The sequence below is a fragment of the Anser cygnoides genome, chromosome 2 (assembly GCF_040182565.1).
Source record: "Anser cygnoides isolate HZ-2024a breed goose chromosome 2, Taihu_goose_T2T_genome, whole genome shotgun sequence".
Classification (NCBI taxonomy): Eukaryota; Metazoa; Chordata; class Aves; order Anseriformes; family Anatidae; genus Anser; species Anser cygnoides.
In genome coordinates this window covers 149,943,699-149,968,812 of record NC_089874.1, presented here as the reverse complement: position 1 = coordinate 149,968,812, position 25,114 = coordinate 149,943,699, and the positions used below count along the sequence as shown (strand labels likewise).

The 25,114-nt window shown below is 39.9% G+C and overlaps 2 protein-coding genes across 5 annotated transcripts in view; both read left to right on the top strand.

The window, feature by feature from the left end:
- On the top strand, window positions 1–13,952 carry DSCC1 (DNA replication and sister chromatid cohesion 1). Of its 2 annotated transcripts, none has more exons than XM_066990700.1 (9): window positions 1–288; window positions 1,774–1,942; window positions 3,485–3,619; window positions 6,440–6,530; window positions 8,317–8,455; window positions 9,684–9,736; window positions 10,965–11,119; window positions 11,677–11,825; window positions 12,620–13,952. In XM_066990700.1, the coding sequence occupies exons 1-9, from the start codon at window positions 116–118 to the stop codon at window positions 12,726–12,728; spliced, it is 1,173 nt and encodes a 390-aa protein (XP_066846801.1). In that variant the 5' UTR covers window positions 1–115; the 3' UTR covers window positions 12,729–13,952. The 2 variants fall into 2 exon arrangements, with proteins under 2 accessions (XP_066846801.1, XP_047927293.2); XM_048071336.2 differs by having other exon boundaries at window positions 36–288; window positions 10,962–11,119.
- A 1,309-nt stretch (window positions 13,953–15,261) lies between these two features.
- TAF2 (TATA-box binding protein associated factor 2) overlaps window positions 15,262–25,114 on the top strand; it is a 58,560-nt gene continuing 48,707 nt past the window's right edge. The window contains exons 1-3 of one of the 3 annotated variants that reach the window (XM_013185031.3): window positions 15,262–15,921; window positions 17,412–17,466; window positions 18,260–18,420. In XM_013185031.3, coding sequence (XP_013040485.1) covers window positions 15,869–15,921; window positions 17,412–17,466; window positions 18,260–18,420 — 269 coding nt within the window. In that variant the 5' untranslated portion in view covers window positions 15,262–15,868. Of the gene's footprint in view, window positions 15,922–17,411; window positions 17,467–18,259; window positions 18,421–25,114 lie in introns of those variants that run through there. The other 2 variants (XM_013185032.3, XM_048071331.2) reach the window with 2 other exon arrangements.

Below are 25,114 nucleotides of genomic sequence, written 5' to 3'. Positions count from 1 at the left end.
GCTCCGGACGCAGTTCAGCCACAACCACAGCATCAAACCACCGGGCGCACGGCGCCGGCTGCTTCCCGCCTCTCGCCGCTGCGAGCGCGGGCGGGCGGGCGGGCGGGCGGCCGCCATGCGGAGCCGGGAGGAGGTGGAGGCAACGCTGCGCACCGCCAAGCTGAGCCCCGCCGAGCTGCTGCCGGCCGCGCAGTGCCTCAGCTTCGGGCCGGGGGCGGCCGGCGCCGGGGAGTGCTGCCTGCTGCAGCTGGAGCCCGGCCTCTGCGCCCAGCTGGAGGCCGGGGCCAGGTACCGCTTCCCCCTGGAACGAGTGGGGTTGGGGGGGGGGGGAGGCAAGGGGGGGAAAGTAAGCTGCGTTCTGCCCCTGGGCTGCCTCCGGTCCGGTCAGGGTAGCTGCTTTAGTAATAGAAATAACAAATGTTTCCTAAATCTTCTGAGTCTTTCGTTGGGGAGTGTTTGCACCTTTTGTTTTTTTTCTTTCCATGTGGAAAAAGTAGGCTTAGGGAAGAAATGTTGCTGAGATTTTAGCTGGAACATTGAAGGGATTCCTGCCAGGCGTCCTAAGGCAGACACCTAGAAATTTGGAAATCCTAAAAAGAGTCCTGCAGACTTTGAGATCTTCTTGCTGGAGCTTGAGGTTGGGCTGAGGTGGCAGAGCGCCTCAGAACCCCACAAACAAGCCAGTGAGGGAAGCTTTGGCAAACGTTGGGGTGGTTTTGTGACATCCTCTACCTCGGCACTAACACCAGAGAATTAAGTTTTTGAGATGGTTTTAAAATGTCTTCATTTATCAACTGCAACGCTAGCCATATAGTAAAAATGTTTTAGATGATACAACGTTAGAGCTCCCCCTAAAGAAAAAGGTCCTCAGAGATGCCCGTCAGTGAGGCTGTCGGTGCTGGGTGGACAATGGCTGGGGTGCCAGTGGTTGGGGGACCACTCGGGGCATAGCTGGGCTTTGTTCACACATGCAAGCTTTGGGAATCAAAATTAGCAGATTGATTAAATTGAAACTGAGCACTTAATTAACTGAGCACTTAAAATCAGTGTAGCCTAGGTGAGCTGTGGCCCTGCTTTGGTATTATCATGCCCTTGCTAAGAATCTCCATGTAGTCAAGTATGTGAGCTGAAGAAGGGGATTTTTAGATTCTTTATCTGGAAATTTTATAGAAGTCTATTTGTTGTTGTTGTTGTTCTGTTGTTGGTTTTTTCTTTGTGTGTATGTGTTCTGTTTTTCTTTGTGTGTGTTTGCTGCCTGGAATGAGTTGCAAGAAAATATGTAAGTTTGTCTGAGGGAATTATCTGAAGGACGCTGCCCAACAGACAACTTCTACTTGCTTTTTGTTTCACAATGGGCTAATCTTTGTCCTCAGTAAGGAGCAGATCTAGCTATAATCTGTTTTCTGAGGTTAGTGAGCTGGCTCAGTTGTTAAGCATTACTAACTCAATGATTCGGGGATTTTGTGTGAATAGGCAGGTGAGGAGGTTAGGCTGTGGTCTGCGTAAAAGCCTTGAATACCTGTCTTTCAGAGTGGGAAAACTCAAAAAAGGAGAGGTAAAGACATAGTGTTAAGATATTTTAGATAAAATGACAATTACAACTTTACGTTTTGGTATATTGTGACTGCTGCTACCAAATAGAAATGTAGTTTATAATGGCTTTACCAATGTTTAAATATAAAGAAAAAAAATCACGTGTTTAATAGGTGTTCATCCAGAAACAGAGGTAAAAATACATCTTTATTTTTTTTGTGCTTTTTTTTTTTTTTTTAGCCTGGTAATCCGTGGTGAAAAGGATGAACAAGCAGTGTTGTGCAGCAAAGATAAAACTTACGACATGAAAATAGCAGATACCTCAAATATGCTGCTGTTTATTCCTGGTTGCAAAACTCCAGAAGAGCTGAATGCAGATGAAGCATCGGGCACTGTTATTCATTCACAGGTATGCCTTTCTGGGTTTTTGTTTGTTTGCTTTAATTCTCTAATCCCGTATTCTCCATATTTTTTTGTATTTTATACAGGAGGCTTATGTGAAACCCTGGGTAGGATTCAGTTGCCTAAACATAGACTTCCAATGCCACTTTAGATGCTTTGTGGTCTTGGTCTAGCTACAAGCTGCCATTCCAGAAGGACACAGATCTCCTGTAGGTTCTTCGTATGTCCACCAGTCTCAGGAGGATATCTTCATAAACACGCTTTATACACAGGGGGCATACTGTACCTTAGGGTGTCCAAAATGGCTCTGGGGCCCTCGTTTAGGCAACCAAACTTTATCCATAATGTATGATAATTATTGTTTCTAAGAAGCTCAAACTTCGGTTTATTTTGAGGGAATAGTAATTACTTATGGTAGGTATTAAAAGTTTTCAAAGAATATCTGATTTCTTAGTGTTAGCAGCTGAAATTTTCAGTATTAGCTGAAAATAAGCTGTTTGTAAACTGATTCTTATGAACGCTTTCCCCAAAAGGCAGATTATACCATGTCACACTTGAGTATTATTTTTTAAATACAGAAATATATTCAAAGGTTACTCTTTTTCAACTAGCATCTGGAAAGATTTGTTGGAGCGGATGATTTTAGAGTTCTGAGTTCAAAGAATTCATTGTTCTCTGCTCCTCTGAAGTGTAGTTAATAAAATTCTACCAAAAAAATAGTTAGGAAAACATTGTTACTAGTTCATTATTTGCTGTAATGGACATAATGACATCATTGAAGAGTAATCCTGTATGTCCTTGGATGAACGTAATAATCAAAACATCACCGTTTCTTTTGTGAAGTCAGCATTATTTCAAAGTTCAGGGGTCTTTTTGTTGTTGTATTTTTAATGGTGAGCTCTTTACCAAATAAATAAATAATCTGATAAAGCGTTCAGATTACTCTGAAGGTAAAGATTATTAGATGGTATTCTTGAATCAGTTACACCTGAGCTTGTTGTTGGAGACTTTACATCTGTGTGTTGAATCAGAGTAAGAAACAGAGATGTTCTGTTAGTTGTATGAAAGTGTAGCCTACTATCTCATTAATGTCTGTTTTACTTGAGCTTAATGATAGGATGAGTCATTGGGATGATTAAAAAAAACAGAGTAGATCCCAAAATGGGAAGAATCAGAGAAGATGGAAACAGGGTAATACAGGAGGGGTTTTATGGCAGTAATATAGCTTAGCATTAAGGGGAAATATTGACAAGGATTGTGCAGTAATATATCCCATCATGACAGCCTATAATTTATATGCAGAGATGAGCTGGTCCATTTGTCATATGCACTACAAATATTTTTTTATCATACAACCGTGGACTTCTATTCTTTGCTTCTGGTGGTAATTTTCTGATGAAAATATTATGGTGATGTTTCATTCACCTGTTGTTAGATTTTTTTTTTTTTTTTTTCTCAGTGACTAGATTAAAACTTTTTGCTGAAAATGTTTAGGTAAGCTCCTGTGAATCCAAGTGGTACATTAAAATGTCCCTGTGTTTTCCTGTAGATTGCTGGCTTCTCCAATAACTATTGGGAGTTGCGGAGATGTCGGCCTAAACTGAAGAAACTGAGGAAGCTTCTAACGGAAGATCCGTATGAAGGACCAGATAGTGGGAAAGATCAGACTTCAACAGTGTCACATGTAAGTCACTTTCTTGAAGTTGGTAATGGGCAAATAAAAGTAAAGAAACATTCTTAACTAGAAAAACAGCCTTGATGTTCCACAGTGCTGCTTTGAGTTAATTTTTTAAGCCTACTACAAGTTGGTAATTATTAGCACTTCCGTTGACTCACAGGTAAGCTATCAGCTTTTCAGTAAGAAGAGGAAAAGGAAGGACACTGGAAGAGGCTGGCGATTTCCCTTTTTATGTGGAGAGTTTCTTGAATACATGCTTCTGAACTTTCTCAAAACCTGGGGAGAGGTATAGGACTGTGAAGGTATAATACAGTTTTTCTTTCTTTGGGGCTGTCACGTATGACATGCTGTGTCTGACCTAAGTATGAGGTCCAGGATGCCCACATACAAGTCATTGGCCGATCAGTAGTTTATGATGACAAGGAGGAACAGGGAGTAGCAGAGAATGACAAAGATGATACAAGGCAGAGAATGAGACTGACACTACAGGAAGGGAAGACACAACTAAAATTTTTTCCTGCTCCCCTTTTATGTTTCCAGGAAATCCAATTTAAGATCAAAATAATGGAGATAACTGCACCACCGCGTGTGCACACAAACAGGTGGTAGCTTAGATGCATTTTATACCGAGGGTTGGTTGAAGCTGATGTTAATAAACCATCTGTGTGTGCTTGAATGTACAAACATAACTGTTACTTTTTTCCTTTAGAAGTTCTGCTTCTTTTGATTTACAGACTAATTTCTGAACTGTTACAGAATTGTTCACCCAGCATTGCCTTCTTGATCTTTCATTTTCCCACAAAGTGTTCTAGGAAGGGATGTCAGAAGGAAAAAGGCTTAAATTATCAATGCTTATAATTTCTAGACAAAGGCTAGCAACACAAAAAGACGTTATACGCAACAATATGTATTGATAATATTAGGTGAATACCATAAAACCATGTCACTGTCTTTCCGAACACTAGTGCTTAGTTTGAAGACCGATCTGCATTTGTTTTGAAGGAGAATTTTTCATATATCGGCTTACTGAAGAGTAACTGGATGTATCGGATAAATGTACACAAATTTCATCTATGCTATTGATGGAACTGTAAATTAATCAGAGTTCTCTATGGGACTGCTTCTGACTGGAATCCCAAATAATAGTGTAAAGATTTCCACTTTGGTGTTTGCTTACATTTAGTGTTTTCCGGGTGTTGGCAACAAATAAGCCACCTTTAACTTGTTTGAAAACAAATTGCTCAATTTTAGTGGTTTAATGTGAACTTCTTACAGCTTTCAGTTGTTTGTACTGTGTCATACATGGAGAACCATGGAGCCACTGGCTGTGGAGCCAAGGAACCAGTACCATTGTAAGGAGGTACTGTAAGGAAGCCTGGCACATGGTGATGTGATTTAGCAAACTACATGAAAACTTAGAAACAAGCTAATACACAGCTTGCTCAGGATGCACCAAGTCAAAATCCTGAATTTTACAATGAAGTGGCAAGGCATACTCAAATGATTACGTGTGTCTGAGTTAATGTATTTAATGTGTTCCCTATCCTTAGCTGGAAATGGCTGTAATGGCCGCGATACTAACCTGTTCCCTTTTATGTTTGCAAGGGTGATGCAGCTGATAAAAGCATCCTAGCTGAGAGCAGTGATTTCTTAAAAAGGCTGAAATGATAGCTGGTAGAGTGCTGACATGGCCTAAGTGGACCAAAAGTGTGCAGGGTGTTAACTGAATGGCAGTTTTGAACTCTCAAACACCCGTACTGATCTGGGGATAGATTTGCTCTGAAGTGCTGTCAGTATTTATTTAAGTACTATTTAACAGGGCAATCCCTTGCTGCAATACTGCTGCAAGTTCAGCGCTGCGTAGCTTAATGATGCTTCAGCATGCTGTCTGATGGGAATGGCATAGCAGGAAGAGGAGGCCCTTCTGTATTAAATGCTTTCCTAACATATAGGGTATGTTCCAGACTTAGTGTTGGCTTGTTCTATTTGTGTTCCTGTAGCAAGTACTTCAATCCAAATACTGTTTTTCTGATAGGAAATGTTCTTAGGCTATAATCAACAAAATTCTAATATTAGAGTTAATTAAAAAAAGACTGTCAGGTGAATAAAGGAATTGATTAAGCCCTGTTTCCTATGGGCTTAGGTCTAGCGTTCTTTCCCTTTACTTTACTCCTCATGATACCTTCTGTTCCTCCCACATCTCGTAAATCTTCACTAGTATCCAGAGTGCCCTCCCTTTTCACCAGCTGTTTTCCAAGAAGCGGCGTGTGCTGTGGCTGCTTCTGTGCTACATGTCTGCTAACTGGCTGGCAGACATCAAAACACAACAGACAACTCCTGAGGTCACGCCGGGGGCTTTTCCTCAGTGGAGGTACTGAGTTCTGACCTCCAAAGGTGATGAGAGATTTTGAGTCTCTGTAAACTTGTTCGAATATCACAGATTAAAATGTGATTTAATGAAGACAGAACACATTCCATTTTCATTCTTGCTGTGTTGCTTTACTTCTGATGCCTAGTTTGACATCCTAGTTTGACAATCCAGATGCCTTCTGAAGCTAGTTTGACATCCTGGGAATATGTACACATGGCACAAAGGCTTCCCTGTAGTTAGGCTGTTTTTTATACTGAATAACCGTTTGAGAAACTGTTGGAAGTGACAGGAGAAGTGTCAGAGAGTGGTAAGCCTTAGAAAATTCAGTTTGGGTAAAAAAAAAAAAAAATCGATCTTCCAAGTCTTTTATTATTTCGTATAATGCATTTAGCATAGTTGATGAAGCAAAGATGGAGTAAGAATAACCTGTTCTGTCCTTTTTTTCCTTGTTGCAGTATACAACAGAAGATTTGTTAAGTATGGTTCAAGCAAGTGAAGAAGAAGTAATGCACCAGTTGCAGGTTTTAGATGCCTGTAAAATTAAAGGTATTTGTCTCTAAAGAATATTCTTTACTCATGAGGAAATAACCCTGCTTTTTCTCCCCAAATATCTTTTTTCTCTAATAAGATCTTTTCATTCCATACCCTTGTCTCTCTGCAAGTTAGTTCAAGGTCCTAAAATCTGCTTCCATATTTCTTATATCTTCTGCTGCTATGAAGGTGATTAAAAAGGTAAAACGAGGCAGGCATCAAGCAGGACAGCTGAACAGAAACAAAAGGGGTGCAAAGTACACAAAGCAAGTTGCACAGTGCGACTGCTCAGCACCCACTGACCAATGCCCAGCCAGTCTGAAAGCAGTGGCAGCCCCCCTGACCCACTGCCCCCAGCTTTACTGCTGAGCGTGTCATCAGATGGTGTGGGATGTCCCTTTGGTCATTTGGGGCCAGCTGTCCTGGCTGTGTCCCCTCCAGCTCCTGGGGCATCCCCAGCCCCTCACTGGCAGGGCAGCACGAGGAGCTGGGGAGTCCTTGGCTCTGGATGAGTGCTGCTCTGCAAAAACTAACACAGTGGTGTGTTATCAGCATTATTCTCATCCTATATCCAAAACACAGCTCCATACCAGCTACCAAAAGAAAATAAACTATCCCAGCTGAAACCAGGATACCAGTGTAGTTCCTTCTTTGATTCTAGAGGCACTGTCATCAGAGCTTCCCACCCATAGCATGAATATCTTTTGGGTGGTTGTCCCCTTCATGGATGAATGTGTACAGCTTTCTGCACAGCTAGAGGCAAAAATAGTTGATCTGTAGGCATAGCCAGCCCTTTGATAGTCCTTTCTTCCTCCCAAACAGGGCTTATTTCAGAAGTCTCTGTGCTATGCAAGGTAAGGTTGGAGCAGGTGACTTACTTTGGGACAACTCTTACTTGTCCTGTACTTGGCAAAGTCCAAACCCTCACCTGGATGCCAGGTGACAGCAATCCTAGAGTCATGGGGTCATTGTATGGGGTGGAGTTTTCAGGTCCAAACCTCCCTTTTAGAACAGTGACAACCTGGAGCAGGTTGCTCGGGACTTCACCTGTTGGGTTTTGAGCATTTCCAAGGTGGCACAGTCTCTCTGTCCAGGCTGTTCTGGGCTTTGACTTTCCGCAAGGTGAAAGAAATTGTTCTAGTACCTGGCTCCATTGTCAAGACTTGTGCTTGTTGCTTTTTGTCCCACCCCTGAGCACTGCTCGGAAGCTTTCTGCTCTATCTTCTCTATAGTGTCCCGTTAGTTGGTTGAGGACAATCTCACAGGTAACTGTCACTTTACAACTGCATGGCGCTGTTGTACCAGGTCTGTGCTTTGTTTCATCTGGTTTTCTGTGCTCTTGGCTGGACCTGAGCTGACACTTCGCAGAACCAGTGCAATCAGTTCTGTTCATGCAGTTCTGTGCTTGAATAATTATTTTTTCCAGGTCTGATTCATCTCAGGATGGAATTAGCGTCTTTTTATCTGTGGCAGTTAATCTACATAAACAGCTATGAAAAATTGAATTCATTTTATTGCTCCTTTACATTTGATCTTACTGTTCTGTGCTTACTCTTACATTTCACAGAATCACAGAATTGTAGGGGTTGAAAGGGACCTCAGGAGATCATTGGGTCCAACCCCCCTGCCAAAGCAGGTTCCCTAGAGCAGGTTGCATTTGATCCTGAAAAGGTCAGAATGCTCTGCAGTTTGTAAAGGTGTGACCGAAATGTCCTGACTGCTGTAACATATCATCTGGGAAATAAGAGTTAAGCTGTTAACCTTTTCTTCTAACGCTGTTTTGTTTTTTTCTATTTGGCAGGATATTGGAGGATTTTAGAATTTGACTATGAGATGAAACTCTTGAATCATGTGACTCAGCTGATAGACTCGGAGTCCTGGTCTTTAAGTAAGGTTCCTTTACGTACATGTCTTGAGGAGCTTGGACCTCTAGAGCCCACGTAAGCAATTACTTTTAGTCCTTAAAATTGTCTATAATCATTATTAGTTAAATCACTATTAATTATTTATTAGAATTACATTTTTATAACTCAAATTTTCAGTTATCAGGGTGTTAATGATAAACTTTCTTTGGCTCTAAAATACATAAGGGTATTAATAGTTCTCTGCTGTATCTACCCAGGAAAACACTACTGTTAGCGTTTTTGGAGGCATGGATTAGTTCCAAATGTACTGTCTCGCTAGGTTGCTGATTGCTTATAAGTCACCACCATGATTTGTCTCAGTATTTCTTTTACGTATGTTTTTGTGGCCAGACCCATAGACTGCTATTTATTATTGGTATTGCTTCAGATGGGTTAGGGATAGGAAAAAGAAAACTTTTGCACCATTCAATTGGCTACACTTATCTTTTTTTTTTAATTACAGCTGTTACTAATTCTACATAATAAAGAAGTAATAGGAATTTTATTTCTTTGTGCATACAGTGTGATTTGGGGATTACAAGAGATTGTGTTCTGTTGTTTAGACAGAAAGTTCTGTAAACTGCTTTTAGTGAGTATTGGTAGTATACACATACCATTGTAATTGGTTCAAAAGTAGAAACAGAATCACAGAATGATGAGGGTTAGAGGGGACTTAAGGAGTTCATCTGGTCCAACCCTCAGACGTTACTACTGAGTTGTAACTGATGGAAGTAATGTGTACTTCAGCCTAAAGCTGCTGACCACGCTGAAATACTAGTTTTGAAGCTATAGCTAGCCAACAAATGTTCAGTTTCTCTCTTCTGTGATGTCTCAGATGGTGCTGTATTTCTGATGTAATACTGAATTCAGTTCGTAAGAGCTGACTTTTAGGCTGACATCAAAAGTCATGAAATAATTTAAGGTTACCATTTAAACAAAATCTCAAGTTTGCAGTAGGGAGTGTTTTTATGTTTATTTGGCTTGCAAAAAAAAAAATTAAATTTGCTTTTGGTGTTACATCTGCAGTTAGGCTATAATGTCCCATCCTCCATTCTCCCTTTTTTTTTTTTTTTTTTGTACTTGTTTACAACTTCTTGGTAACTGTTTTATGTCCTAATGAAACTGGTTAGGCAAACTCAGAAGAACAGTTTCAAGTGTGTTCACAGATATTTTTGAAACTGTATTGGTTTTGATCTAAATAGGAAATGGTAACATACAAAGGCAAAAGCAAGTTATAAAGCTTCTTTTTTCTTTTCCTCTCCAGAGAGATGATAGAACATATTCTTTTAAGCTATGGAAGGAAATACACTGATGATGGTAAGGTTGGAAAATCACGTATGTTTAAATTTTAAAAATAAAATAGTTACTCTTTAGTAACTGAAAATTTTGCAAGGATATTAAAATATTAATTTGCTACAATTCCAGTAAAAGGAGGAAGCAAACAGTGAACCAAAAAAAAAAAAACACAGTAAAATTGTTAAGAGAAAGGTCATAGGAAAATGGACTGTTGAACTATATGAGACACTAGAGAAAACTCAGGAACCAAAAGAGGTACCTAAAGTGATCTATTAGGTGCCTACCAGCAATACCTTTTGTGACTGAAAACAGAGTGCTTCTAAAATTTAGATGGAATTTCTCTTATATTCCATCTAAATATTCCATTGAGAATTTATATGCCACTTTATAAACCAATTTATATTCCACTAGGAGGTCTTGGATGTCATGCGTTTTAAGCAAGTAGTTGTGCTGTTGCAGACAGTCCATGGAATGTGAATTTGGCTTGCCTGAAGTAGAAACTTAGACTTAGTCCCCTGAACTGCACAGCAAGATCCATTGATTGTATTGCCTACCTCTCCACTGCTTTTCTCACGTGCATACATAATAGTTCAGTGCCTTCACCTAAATTATTCTCCATAGCTGTTTTCATCTCACCTTTGACTGAAGTACACAGGTGAGAAGTTGTAGTGATACAGGTTGTCTTTTTAGTGTATTAAGGCATGTTGACAAAGAATAGTTTTGAATTACAGGGAGTGCAGATGACTGAAAAGGTGGAAGGTAGCGTTCGTGCCTGACATGCAGAGAATTTTAGCCAAGAAAATGAAAATAGATTCTCTTTATTTCCTTTGTCATACCATAATATAAAGATGAATAAGGAAATAAGTTTTGTTTAATTGTTCAAGCGCTGGCAGCAAACACTAATACAAGCCAGTAGGAATGAAAACTGTAGGAGAAAGTGTCCCTGTGGAGAAGGGAAAAGATGATGATGGCGGGGGGAGGTTGCAAATACAGTGAGTGATATGAATGAATGCAGCAGCCAGACAGTGCTGCACACACACATAATAATCTGCATAATTTGTTCTTCAGAAAGGGAAGACAACAATCATTTTTCTGAAGTAATACGAAGTCAGGTTACTCCCCCAGAAAAATAAAAACAGAATAGCTGGTTTGTAGAAGACTGTAGAACAGAATGGATGTTTGAGGCTGTTCTCTGTTCTGTTATCAAAAAGCAAGAACCCACCGTACTGTGTCTTTTGTTTCTCAGCAGGGGAGGTTTATTTTGAAATGCGTGAAGATAAAATATGCAGAGCTACAGCACAAATGCTTTTGCAAAATGCAGTTAAATTCAATCTGGCCGAGTTTCAAGAAGTCTGGCAACAAAGTGTCCCTGAGGGGATGACAACAAGGCTTGATCAACTTAAGGTAAACACATAACAGAAGGGAGGAGTCTTCCATGAGTAGGCACAGCTGAGTGTCACATCTAGATGTTATCAGTTGCTGGGGATTGGTTGTATTATTTCTGCCAGCTTTTCAGTACTGCTTCTGACATCCTCTGTGAGTGTCAGTAGCGCAGAATCATGATGATTCAGGCTTCTGTAAGTCTAACATGTTTCTCTATTTGAAGAGAAGTTGCAGCTGTACAGTTAATACTGGTAAAGTAACTAAAGCAGAAGCTATTGTAGACTAGACTGTAGCGACAGCCTCTACAGTGGCAAGCACTAGGAAAATCCTTTTGCTGAAAGGAGATGGGGAGGTGTCAGAACTTGATGGGTTTCCCTTCCCTTCTTGTCATAAAGGAAATGATAAGTATTCCCAATAAAAACAGCACCATTATGGTATTTTTTTAGTTTGCTGCTATCAGTGCAGTTCTAGAAGACTTTGGAGATGCAGAGGGCAACTCGTTGTGGATTGTTGCTAGAACAAATTAAATTAAATTGTTTTGGTTTATTTAACACTTTCTCTCTGATGCTGATACACAGGGCTTGGCTCTTCTGGATAAAAACTCAAGACCAGAGACCATCTTCCTGCTAAAAGTAGAAGACTTACCTGAAGATAATCAGGAAAGATTCAACAGCTTATTCAGCGTACGGGAAAAGTGGACAGAAGAGGATATAACCCCTTATATACAGTAAGGATACATTGCATTAAAAAAAAAAAAGTGAGGCAGAATCATCATGATAGAAATAGTGTTGATATTCTTCCCTTTTTGCATGGCTGACTTCTTATCAGCTATGACTGCCTTAGTACTTCTGTTTTGTTTTAAATTACTACAAGTTTTGTATGAATAATATCCCCTCTCCTGGGAGCTGTAGCTATATTTGTTTTTAACTTGTTGATCCCACTGAATTTAAACAGGAGATAATTCTGACTGACTTGATTGAGGCAGACTTAACTTAGAGGATAAATATCCTGAAATTTCTAGTTAGTCTCCATATTTACAACTGAAGAACTACAGAGCCAGTAGAGCTTCGTATACTGGATCCTTTGCTTTTTTGTCTTAAACTATAATACTATCTGGAAAGCCCAGTCAGGATACACGTGAGCAGATGTAGATGATAAACCAGATTTAACTGCATTAATTCTTTAGGAGGATCTCTAAATTTACTCTAACTTTAATAACTAGTTCAAAAACTGTTGTGCTAGATTGCAAGCTCTCTAGAGAACAGTAGTAATAATAATAAACAAAAAAAGAACTACCAAACCCAATTCCTTGTTTCTCAAGTAAATCGTTTTTTTTTCCTGTTGATTAAACTTCACAGTTCTAAACTTTAGGTAAGCGTTGTGACAGTTACTCTTGTGCTTTTTTTTTTCCCCCAATACCTTTGTCCAGTTTGTTCCTCCTGTATTTACAAGCATTTCACTGAATCATTATGTGTGAGAACACCTCTAATATCAGTATCATCTGCTTTATTTCCTTTGTAGAGACTTATGTTCAGAGAAGCAGACAGTTGGTGCACTTCTGACAAAATACGCTCGCTCCTCAATGCAGAATGGTGTTAAAGTTTATAATTCCAGAAGACCCATCTCATAACAAACACTGTTTTAAAAACTGAAGACTTCTGAATGGACTAACAGTGAATGCTGTTTCATCCTGCCTTCTGGGGGAAGGAGTTGTCAACAAATGTTACGTGGCGTTCTTGAGTTGAAGCAATTGAGTTTCTTGAACAAGTTCTGTTTTCCGCACAGCTATGCAGAATGTAAGGGAACTTGCCTCTTCTAAAGCATAGTGTCCACAGACTGTTCCCACTTTACTTTGATCACCTTCTTTTTCCTTTGCATTATAGTTATGCCAGGAACTACTTTTTGAGTGTACTTTAGCTGTCTATCCGTAAACCAAAGACTACCGTTAAAAATTAAAACCTTATTGATAATAATTGAATTAATTGTATCACATAGATTTCAACAGCAAAACAGAATGCTTAATTTTTTGTCCATTATTGAGCATTCTTAAACATGCAGATTTTGTTACTGTGTTGACATTTTGAGTACTACGTGCCTTGACAAGCTCGTGAATGAGTTATTCCTGACTGAGGCTACGCTGGTCATTCTTTTGGAAACTGGTTCTTTTGTAGTCGTACCTTTGTGAATAAGATTGGTGCAAACCCTTGACATTTTAACACTTGGCAAAATTGCCTTTTAAATATTACAAAGAAAATATCGCATAACAATCAGGTTTGTAAAATCTAGTTTGAAGATGTAAGAGACTTGTTTTGTGAAGTTCCTATAAACTGCTGTTAGAATGTAGCTGATCTAAAATTCATCTTTTACAGAATACTACCTTTGCTTTAAAAAGAACTTGTAAAACTTTGTAATGGGACTTTTTAAAATTTTGGTAGGGAAAGTAACTGCACGTAACAATAGTGCCTTGAAAACATTGTTTTGAATATTACTTTGTTTGGAACGATGAAACAGAAATTTGCTATGATATTTGCCATAAAATAGAGTGCCTGAAATTGAAGTTTCTTGATTATTTAAAAAAAGGTTTACATTAGTCAGTGAACCAGTTTAGTATTAAATATTTTTCAAATATTTTTAACTGAACTATTGTGGTGTTTGTTTTTTTTTACACAAAAATTTTGCTGCATCATACTCAGATGTAAGGTATAAAAAATCTTGGAATATATAGCTTACTAAATGTATGGTGAGCAGTGGAGAGAGAAAGAAGCTTAAAAAGCGTAATTACTGAAATGGATTTTGCATCCTTGGGATTTTGTTACAGATTAAAAAAGCTGAATAAAAAACCTACTTGATTGATTCCCTGTGTTTCGCATTTCTGTAGTGTACACGTGTGCCTTTGGCCTGGCTCCACTGAGACTCAGCTGGGCTTGCTTCCTGGAAGAATTGCCTTGTTCACTGTTTGGTTTCAAAAGCTGTGGTACCTTCTGTTAATAGCACCAGAAGATTCCCTCTCAGAGTTGAACAGCAATATGAACTTGAAAGCCTTTGAAATAACTTCAGTTGCATCATTTCACTTCTTTACTTGAAACGCATAAGAGAATTAGGAGGTTTGTAATCTGTGCTACAAGAGTATATATTTAAATTGGGTCTTGTTTGTGAAATGAATAAGAATTTAAGTATTACATGAGTAGTGCTGTATCATAATACTTAGGGTAATTATTCAGTTTTATATAAATTGGTTTTCCATGTGAGATTCAAAATGAGATGATGCTTTCTGAATTTCAAGAACTGCTACTAAAGAAAGGTGAAAAGAATAATCTAAATAGCTTCTTTGATGTAAGAGCTTGCTTCAACATAAAATAGATGAAGCAAAACTTGCTTATAATAGAACAAATATGGAGAAGGTTCATAGTGTGTCCTAATAATTCTAACTAAAAGCCCTCCACAGTACCAACTAGAGCATGAGGGAAGAAGACAAGTGCCAGGAAATCATTTGTTTTGCTCTGTGGCAAGGTTTCAGCAGCATTGTTATCTTAAACTGTTTTTTGATTCAAAAGTGAGGACTGCAGTGTTTTATTATCTTCCTGTTAGGGTTTGTTGGGTATGCCATTGAGTCTGGCCCTTGAGTAAATTAAGTTCAGGTACACTTTGTGCATTTCAAGTAGATTTAAATGTCTGTCAGGCACCGGCGCTTCTCTAGTGAAAAAGCGAGACGTTTGCACGCAAGCAGCCAGCACGTTTTGTGGGTGATGCTGCTGGTTTTGTGCAGCTGGAGGTGTGACTGGAGGCCGGGCAGGTTTGGCAGTGACAGCTGGCACCTCACTGCCCCGCAGCAGTCCGTGCGCCTCACAAAGCGTCCAGCCAGCATCACCTGGCTGCGGATTTACAAGAGAGGAGCCAGACAACAGCTAAAGGCGCTGTTTCTGTTGAAACACACTCCGCACTGCGGGTCGGAACCAAAAAAAGCCCGACCCTTCATGACTGAAGCGTGACGAGCCCTGCGGTGAGCACCAAAGCGGGAAAGCCGCGAGCGGGCGCCGCCATCTTGCGGGGCAGGGCGAGCCGCTGCGCATGCGCACGCCGCAGCCTCGGGGCTTCTGAGGGTGGGAGGGGCAGCGCGCATGCGCGCTAGGCCGTGCCCCGACCCCCCCCCCCCCCTTACGCCTCTGGGGTTATTTCTCGAGTTTTATTTTCTTCATTTTTATTATTTTTTCCCTCACTTATGGCCGTTTCCGACGGGCATTGCGGCGCCGTTTCGGAAAACGAGCTGCCTTTGCGTTCGCGGAGGGAGCCGGCCGTGACCTTTCAACCGGCGGGGGTTAAAGGCTGCCGACAAAATGGCGGCCGCTGCTGAGGCGGGGAGCGGCGGGGCGCGGCGGCGGCGCTGCTGAGGGGGCACCGCCTGCAGCCCCCCCGGCTCCGTCCCGGCACTGCGGGGCTTCCTCAGCCCTGTCCTCACCGCAGAAAGGTCCCTGGGTCTCGGCTGAGCTCCGTCCCTCCTGTGGGAAGCAAGCGAGCGGCGCCCCCGGAGCGGTATCGTTGTGTGAGGGGTGCGTGCGTCGCCTCCGGGAGGCTCTGCGGGAAGGCTGGATGCTGGTCGTGGGCTAACCGTGCTGCCGGCGCCGGCCGAAGATGCTCGACTCCGGAGGCGCGGATCCGCTGCGGAGATGAGCGCTCAGGAGCGGCGGGACACGACGAGAAGAAGGGCCCATCGAGCGGGGATGGTGGTGATGGCGGTCTGACAGCAGTGTGTGCCTAGTGCTGCTCTTCAGGATGAATAGGAAGAAAGGAGACAAAGGATTCGAGAGCCCGAGACCGTATAAATTATAAGTATCCAGTTTTAAAAAAATTGTTATGCTTGAGGGCAGCGTGCATTTTGAAGCAGTCCTCAGGCTGATCAGTAATTGTCCACCTGAGAAGGTTGGAGCTATGGCTTACAGTGTAGCTTGCTCTCAGAAAATTCATGTTGTAGGGTTGTGTCTGACTGTGATCTTGTAGCCAGAGTCTGTAAGCCCCCAGTCTCACCATACAAACGTACTTACCTTGTGCTCTTCAGAGCTTAGAGATCTTTGCATGCAGCATCAGCACTACAGATCATGCCGTCAAGTTTCATTCTTCCTGCTGTGTCAAGCCCTTTTAGTCTTGCAGGCCTTTTCTGTATACGAACCCAAGTACATTTATAAATAAAAGCAAACATTTGTGTCAAGCAAATTATTATTTTTACGCAGTTGTTATTTTGTTTGTAACCTAGCTGTAAAGAAATTGGTTGCAGATTTCAGAGGATCTTCACCTTTGTTTTATAAAGAAGTCATGGAATTATTAAATCTGCAACAGAAATGTATTTTTAAATAGAATTACAGATAGTATCATACACATTTTAATGTGTATGTAGGCAATTTGAATTCATCATTGGATACTGGCTTGCATCATTCTCTTGTAGGATTTTTTTTATTAAGCTGTGTTGCTGGAAGCCAAGCCATTTTTTAATACACATGGTACTTGAGTATGTTCATACAATGTGTGACATGGCGTAAAAGTTGCATTATTACAAGGTTATGTCTTGAGTCAGTACTCTGAAGTGCTGTGAAGATCCCATCTAGTACAGAGAAAAATTAGTGATAACTTCTCAAGTTTTAAAAAAGTTGGAATTATTATTTTATCTCTCATTTGTAAAATCAGTTTTATTTACCAGTGGGTCTAATACACAATTCAAAATTTAAGTAAATGCATTTGACTTGTTTAAAATACTATCTTGATTAATTTATTACCATTATTTTAAAAAATATTTTTATACTAATAGTAAAAATGCATACTTTTTTTTTTAATGTATAGTACCCACTTATATGAATTATGTATGAGAAGCAACTTCCCAGATAGATGTTCCACACGTCTCTGATCGCAAATGTTATGGCTGCATGCCATTTCCACTGCTGTGCATCACTAAAGTGTTAGAACTTGATTTCAAACTATTAGTAAAACCATATTTTTACGTACTATTATGTGATGTTCAAAAACTGTGCTGTTATCTTTTTCTGTTATTAGTAATATTTGTTCTTACACTACCCTTTGAGTTTATTGCAACTTTTTTGACCTTGCGTGCTACGTATACTCATTATTTGTTTTGGACCACTTTCGTAAGAGACTTAGACCATCATTAATTCTACTTTTACAAGTATATGCTCTGTGTAGAATGTATCTATACATACATACATACCATATGATCTCTTTGTTTTTATAAATGGGTTGAAATATTATTTAAAATACTTGTAATTATGCAAAACCTTACTTATTTTAAATTATTTTTTTCTTCCAGCACGACTCACCAGGTAGTTTGTATCAACAACATAAATTTTCAGAGAAAATCTGTTGTTGTAAGTATTTTTTTTAATAAAATACGAAAGTAGAAATGGGAAGTCTGTATTTTCTTCATGATTTTAGAGGGAGCAACTGCATGCATAAGCTGATTGTGTTCTTCAGCTTCTTTGTATTTTATGCTTTTTTAACTGGTGCTTTTCATAAGTCTGTCATTCCTAGAGATGCCTAAGATTAGATGCCTTATAATAGTGAATACTTGAACCTCTGTGAGGAAAAGCTTTCTAAGAGAAAATAGCATTGCAAAACAACTTGCAATTAAGAATTAACTTTTAACAGCATTAGTTGGTGTTAAGTTTGGAGTTATAGCTTTTAGTAGCTTATATGTGAGTTCACTGGAGGCTTGAAGAGAGACGTTCATGATTTTGGGCCTCAAGTTGCCGAGGCTTTTTGTGAATTTAGATGTGTGAGTACATAGATTCTGCTTAGGTTTTAAGAGTCATTGTCTCAAGCTTAGATGGCAAAACCTAAAACATGGTGATGGAAGAAAGGGTGGTAGTAACTTGAAATCTAGTCAGTAGAGGCAAATAATTTCCAGTAAAATAAGTATTTTGAAGTTCTGTTTTCTATCGTTATTTATTTATTTATTTCACAACTGGGGAAATTCACCTGTTAAATGATATGAAAAAAACGTATTTAAACATCTACAAGGGGAAAACAATTTCATTTTTATATATAACATTAGTTTTTACCTGTGATTTTCCTCTGAAAATGCATTAGATTTTTTTTAAATATCTTTACATTGTGAACTGATAAAGACTTTATAGAAGGCTTTGATTTGTGTTTTCATAGGGTTATGTGGAACTGACAATATTTCCCACGGTTGCAAACCTGAATAGAATCAAACTGAACAGTAAACAGTGCCGCATTTACAGAGTAAGAGTCAATGACTTAGAAGCAGCATTCATCTATAATGATCCAACGCTGGAGGTGTGTCACCATGAGTCAAAGCAGTAAGTGATGTATTTAAAACCTTGCAGATGCAGTGTTTTCTCTTGTTTTGAAGCATGACCTATTTTATACTGGCTAGTTTTACCTGGTGATTTCCTAATAACAACATAAGTTTATATCAAAACAATTAACTTTTGTTGTGGTGACGTATTTCTGGGAAAGTTTTTTGACTATAATTTTGACTCTTAGGTTATTCTTTAGAATTTATTTCTCTAACATTTCTTTGTATGGTTTTGTCAAAGTATCACTTTTTTTTTTTTTTTTTAAGTACTTTATGGGAAAGAAGTGGTAGGATGCCACTAGTGGTCTCAGTGCTTTAGGAAATTGTCCTTCCGTGTTTGGATTTTTTCCACAGCCAGAGAATATCTTTGGCTGAAATGTTTTTATCTTTGATAGACTTCAGATATAAGCTTCATCTATGGACATCTTATATGCTCGTTTATTTAAAGAGAAAATGGTGACGTTATTGTGCCAATAACATTTGTTCATACTCTTGTAGAGAATATTTTACAGTGGTGTAACAAAATTCATACGAGAGTTGCATGTGATAGGATTGTCCTTTTTTTTTAAACTTCAGCACAGTTGCTTAAATCACTTAGGTTGCAGCAGTGTAATATTATGTAGACAAAAACTATTATGTTAAAAATGATGATAAAAATCAGAACAATTTTGCAGGACAAATGATCATGTGTAATGTCAGATTCAGATGGTCCTTCCCAGTGAATATGGGATCAAAGTTCTTAAATGTTTCCCAATATTTCCCAATTTCCTAACAAGTTTTTGTAAGCATTGTTTCTTATGTTACTAATATCTCCAAGTAGTTTTTTGTAGCATTAGTTTATTACTTTCAAACAAACTATAGCAATAAGGCAAATCATGCAACTGTATAAGGTTAACTACTGGATTCTAAATTAAGATGCTTATTACTATGCATCAGTTTTTGTGTACCCTGGTGTCCCCAGAGTGATTGCTCTGAGAGATCTCCTAGCCAAGAAGATGGAGAGAGCTCAGTAAGCAGCTTCAGAGGTGATACCACCTTCGTTAACTCACATGCCTGATGAAGACAGATCTGAACTAGCTAACCTGCAGTTCTGCTGCTTAGATTTGTGTGAACAGTGACATTCTCAAACCGTGTAGCTAGATCTATAAGAGGGTTGCTTGTTGCCTTAATGACTAGAGTCTTTGAGATGTTTCTCATCCCATCTTATTTTTCAGGTTAAACCTGATTTTTAAATTCTCTGAAAGCTAGAGTATTAGGATATCTTTTGTTCTTAAGTTACTGGGGTTCAAGTGCTATTTTTTTGAAGAACTGTAAAATACCCTGAGTTGGAAGGGACCCACGAGGATCATCAAGTCCAACTTCTGGCTCTACACAGGACCACCCAGAAATCAAACCAAGTTTTATACCAAGTCACCCATCTTTGAACTTGAGCTTCTTATTTATGATGCTCTCTATTCCTATATTCATCATGTATGTAAGAGTTTCAGGAATTCAGTTTGCTAATGTAACGTTCATTTATGTAAGACATTGATCTAGATATGGGAGTTCTGAAATGTTGTCCTGACGCTGAACCACTTGAGTCTATTAAGCAGTTCCTGTCAGTTTTGTGACTTGATTTTGTTGGTGGTGGTGGTGGTATTAAGTCAGAAATTTAAAATCCTCATCGGGTGAAGCAGGGTAGATTCTAATTGTTCTGAAGAGCTAGAAGGTAAAGCTCAAAAATTTAAAATAACCTCAATCAAACGCTCATTATTTATTAACATCATAGATTAGGGTCTAAGTCCTAAAATGTTATCAAAACTATAACTTGAAAATTTGAAAGAAGTTTCAAATTTTCTCTCTATCTGTTATTGAAGAGCAAGTTTAAAAACATACAGTTTTCCACGTGTTTTGAGGAAATGATATGGGAAGAAACTGATAAAAATCTGATCCTTCTGTTCTTCAGTAAAAGAACATAATGGGTAAATGTGTTCACAAAGTTTATTCTTTTGTCTTTACTGAAACTTATGTTCATGTTTTCACATATTTTTTTTCTGGTTGGTTTGGTTGAATGCAGTTTGCAGAATCTTTTTTAATTTAAAGCACTCCATATTTTTTTTAAGTAAGGGATCGGGAGAGATACCAGTGAAAAAATTCTGAATGACATGTAAGGACAAGGCATGCGAAGTGAAACACTCACATAGGGTGAGAGCAGCCTGTGGTTTTCACTGGTGCAGGTTTTTACATTGCCATAAGAACTTGCAGAAAGTCTCTGTGTTAAATAACTCCTGTGTTATTCATACATTTGAAAGACAGAGGTCACCAAATGTTCTTCACAAACTGCTAGGATGCCTGATTTCTTTATCTCAGAAGTCAAAGACTGCATATATTATGAAGTACTGTGTTGAGATGTGTATTTTTTTTTACTGAAATAAATGGTCACGATCTGGTATTGAGCACGATGTTTTGATTAAATACAGCATTGTGCTCTTAAGATCATGAACAAATTCAAGAAATCTAAAAATTCTAAAATTTGTACAGCCAAAAAGAATTTGCCGGTAGCTTTCTTCTACCCTTCATTACAAGGAACTGCTTCTAGAAACAGTTGTGGTTTGGCCTTTGGATCCAATCAGTTTTTTGCTCTGCTGAGCATCTAGAGAGAATGTCGTTTGTACCTGTGTAGACGAACTAGGTATATCAATTTCAAGCACAACACAGATTAGTCATCAGATTTTGTTTCTAATGTTTCAGGGATAGTTACTTTTTGCAGGGCTTTCTTTAGTAGTCTGTTAAACTAGTAAATGTGAAATTAAGATGTATCTTGGCAACCTGTTTATTTAAAATCAATAGATTTAAAACTTTACTCTTTCCTGTGATGTATAGCAAATAAAAAATTAGTTTAACTGTTAAGGTTTTATGTCCAAATATTTTTCTCGTTTTTGATGATGCTTTTGGTTTGTTACATGTTGATTTCTAAAAGAAAAATATAAACTATGTAGAAAAAGTTTTTACTTTAATGGGCACGTTCTTACCTTCTTTGTCAAAGGTAAAATATTTTAAAGACCTCTTGCTCCACCAGTTAGCAACAGAATTCAATTAAAAATGAAAAATTCTATATCTAAAGCCACTGTAATTATTTCTGTGGGAAGACTTGCTCCAGCATTTATGACTTGAGATGTTATGTTCACTGATATGAGATGAAGGTCAAGTGAAGTGGTTAAATGTTTGTTGTTTATGTTGTACAAATTTAGGCATGCAGGAACTTTAAGAGGGTTGAGAAAGTCAAGATTAAAGAGAGCTTTATCTGTGAAATACAATCAAAGCCAGCTGAAATTGTTTCTGTCTCTTGATGAAGAAATTCTCTGCTGGTTTTTTTGTGTGACATTTTTTGTCAGATTAGTTTTGTCTCTAAGTCTGGAATTCAACTTTTTTTCAGTTCAAGTAATACTTCTGTTTTTTATCTCCTACTGCAAAAGTTATTGACATGCTTTCTGTCACTTTACAGTTCTGGTGTAGTAGAAGGTGGAACAATTTTTTTAATGTTTTATATTGTCACTTCTGCTGAGTAACAAAAAACTCACTAGAAAGATAATTAGAAGTGAGTAAGTTCTGTAGAAAACGTTAGAAAACTTTAATGAGTACATTAAGTATGTTTTCAGCTTGGATGCCATTGCTAGTTTGTCCATGGGTCCCAAAACACCATTGAGATAACACTCCCATTTAAGTGTTGTATGTCAGTCTTCAATCTTGTAATTTCTTCTTGAGTCTTCAGGACATCACAGCTTTTTGATACTGGTATAGATGGATTAGCTTAAGAAGGTCAGTTTCTGCCTGACTGAACAGAAGTTAGGTATAAAATAGGTATAAAAAAATGGTATAGTTTTTCCCTGTGTACACAAGGTGGCAGAGAATCCCGTTTAGCCCATACATTTAAGGAGGAGTTGGAAATCTTGCAGAGACTGCTTCCAACCTGCAGACAGTGTTGGATGCATGTCTGTTTGGGTCTTTTAGGACTGTTGCTGTAACGTTAGACACCTCTGTTGCCCCCTTCTTCCCTCCTTTCCTTGTAAACTGTCACTCTCTTGACTCTGTCAATATGAGAAAACCCCAGTAAACTGTACATTTGCGCAGCATAAAGTTATGTAGCATTGCTGCCACTAGTAGGAGAGATGCTATAAAAAGTTGACGTGGAGGGTACTGAGAGAACTGGCGGAGGAGCTGGCCGAGCCGCTTTCCATCATTTATCGGCAGTCCTGGCTATCGGGGGAGGTCCCGGTTGACTGGCGGCTAGCCAATGTGACGCCCATCTATAAGAAGGGCCGGAGGGCAGACCCGGGGAACTATAGGCCTGTCAGTTTGACCTCAGTGCCGGGGAAGCTCATGGAGCAGATTATCTTGAGGGTCATCACGCGGCACTTGCAGGGCAAGCAGGCGATCAGGCCCAGTCAGCATGGGTTTATGAAAGGCAGGTCCTGCTTGACGAACCTGATCTCCTTCTATGACCAAGTGACGCGCTTGGTGGATGAGGGAAAGGCTGTGGACGTGGTCTACCTTGACCTCAGTAAGGCTTTTGACACCGTTCCCCACAACATTCTCCTCGAGAAACTGGCTGCTCGGGGCTTGGACTGGCGTACGCTTCGCTGGGTTAGAAACTGGCTGGATGGCCGGGCCCAGAGAGTTGTGGTGAATGGAGTCAAATCTGGTTGGAGGCCGGTCACTAGTGGAGTCCCCCAGGGCTCGGTACTGGGGCCGGTCCTCTTTAATATCTTTATTGATGATCTGGATGAGGGCGTCCAGTGCACCCTCAGTAAGTTTGCAGATGACACCAAGCTAAGTGCGTGTGTCGATCTGCTCGAGGGCAGGAAGGCTCTGCAGGAGGATCTGGATAGGCTGGAGCGATGGGCTGAGGTCAACTGCATGAAGTTCAACAAGGCCAAGTGCCGGGTCCTGCACCTGGGCTGCAACAACCCCAAGCAGAGCTACAGGCTGGGAGATGAGTGGCTGGAAAGCTGCCTGGCCGAGAAGGACCTGGGAGTATTGGTGGATAGTCGGCTGAATATGAGCCAGCAGTGTGCTCAGGTGGCCAAGAAGGCCAACGGCATCCTGGCCTGTATAAGAAGCAGTGTGGCCAGCAGGTCGAGGGAAGTGATTGTGCCCCTGTACTCGGCTCTGGTGAGGCCGCACCTCGAGTACTGTGTTCAGTTTTGGGCCCCTCGCTACAGGAAGGACATGGACGTGCTCGAGCGAGTCCAGAGAAGGGCGACCAAGCTGGTGAGGGGTCTGGAGAACAAGTCTTACGAGGAGCGGCTGAGGGAGCTGGGCTTGTTCAGCCTGGAGAAGAGGAGGCTCAGGGGCGACCTCATCGCTCTCTACAGTTACCTGAAAGGAGGCTGTAGAGAGGTGGGGGTTGGTCTATTCTCCCACGTGCCTAGTGACAGGACGAGGGGGAATGGGCTAAAGTTGCGACAGGGGAGTTTTAGGTTGGATGTTAGGAAGTACTTCTTTACCGAAAGGGTTATTAAGCATTGGAACGGGCTGCCCAGGGAGGTGGTGGAGTCACCATCCCTGGAGGTCTTTAAAAGACGTTTAGATGTAGAGCTTAGGGATATGGTTTAGTGGAGTACTTAGTGTTAGGTCGGAGGTTGGACTCGATGATCTTGAGGTCTCTTCCAACCTAGAGAAATCTGTGAATCTGTGAATCTGTGATATTTGGAATTGATGAGTAGCTTTAAAAAAAGTCTCTACGAGATCACTCCTTTCTAGTCAGTCAACAAGCATGCACTTGGGCTGTAACTAGCAGGCTTTTGGGTCAATTCTGATAATAAAACGTGTCTCTACCCGGAAAAAACATGAATGCATATTACTTTTTCATTGTCAATCTGTGCTTACCACTAGGAAAACTTACGTTTATTTCTTGGCCTGTAACTTTTGGCTCGTGCTCTGTTTTTGTTAAAATGGCCACATCCAGTTTGAGAATAGTTTAACCTATGAAAAGATTAATTCGTGGTACCAAGTCTTTAATGGATTCCTTTTACAATGAATCACCCCTTTGAACTGGAACACTTCACAAAAATAGAAATATCGGAATAGACTGTTTCCCATTAAATGCTAAGCCCTGTGGAGTCTACCTTTTGTGTCATAAAATCATAACCTTTTCCTGTCTACGAACCCATTGATGTTTAAAATGTAACCACAAGTTCATCACGAGACTCAAACTTGGAAAAAATTCTTACAGATGTGTTAGAAAGGAGTCCCCCAGAACCAGTTTACATTGAAATGAAAAACTTTGAGACTGGAGAATCTAACAGAAATGTTACTGTTGTTTTCTGTAACTAATTTCTTGTAATTGCTAAGATAGTTTTCAGCCATACAATATTTTTTAAAGACTTTTTTTCCACTGATAATTATTTGCCTTCTTAGGATACTGTTTCAAGTCAGCTTAAAGCTGCATCCCTTGGGTGGGTCCTGATGTCCCTGCCAGTCTCCCGTGCCTCAGCATGGGCACTTCTCTGAGCGCTCAGCATATCAGATCAGGGAGCTAGACCAACCCAAAGCAGACTGCCAAAAAAGACTGTTTTTTCCCCATTTAGCACTTCCAATCACATCACCGCAGGGTCACATGAGCTATAGTATCCTTAATGAGGGAGGAAGCAGGAATGAGTGGCAAAGATGGGGACAAAGAGCATCAGCTTGAGTTTCAGCTGGTTTGAATTGTT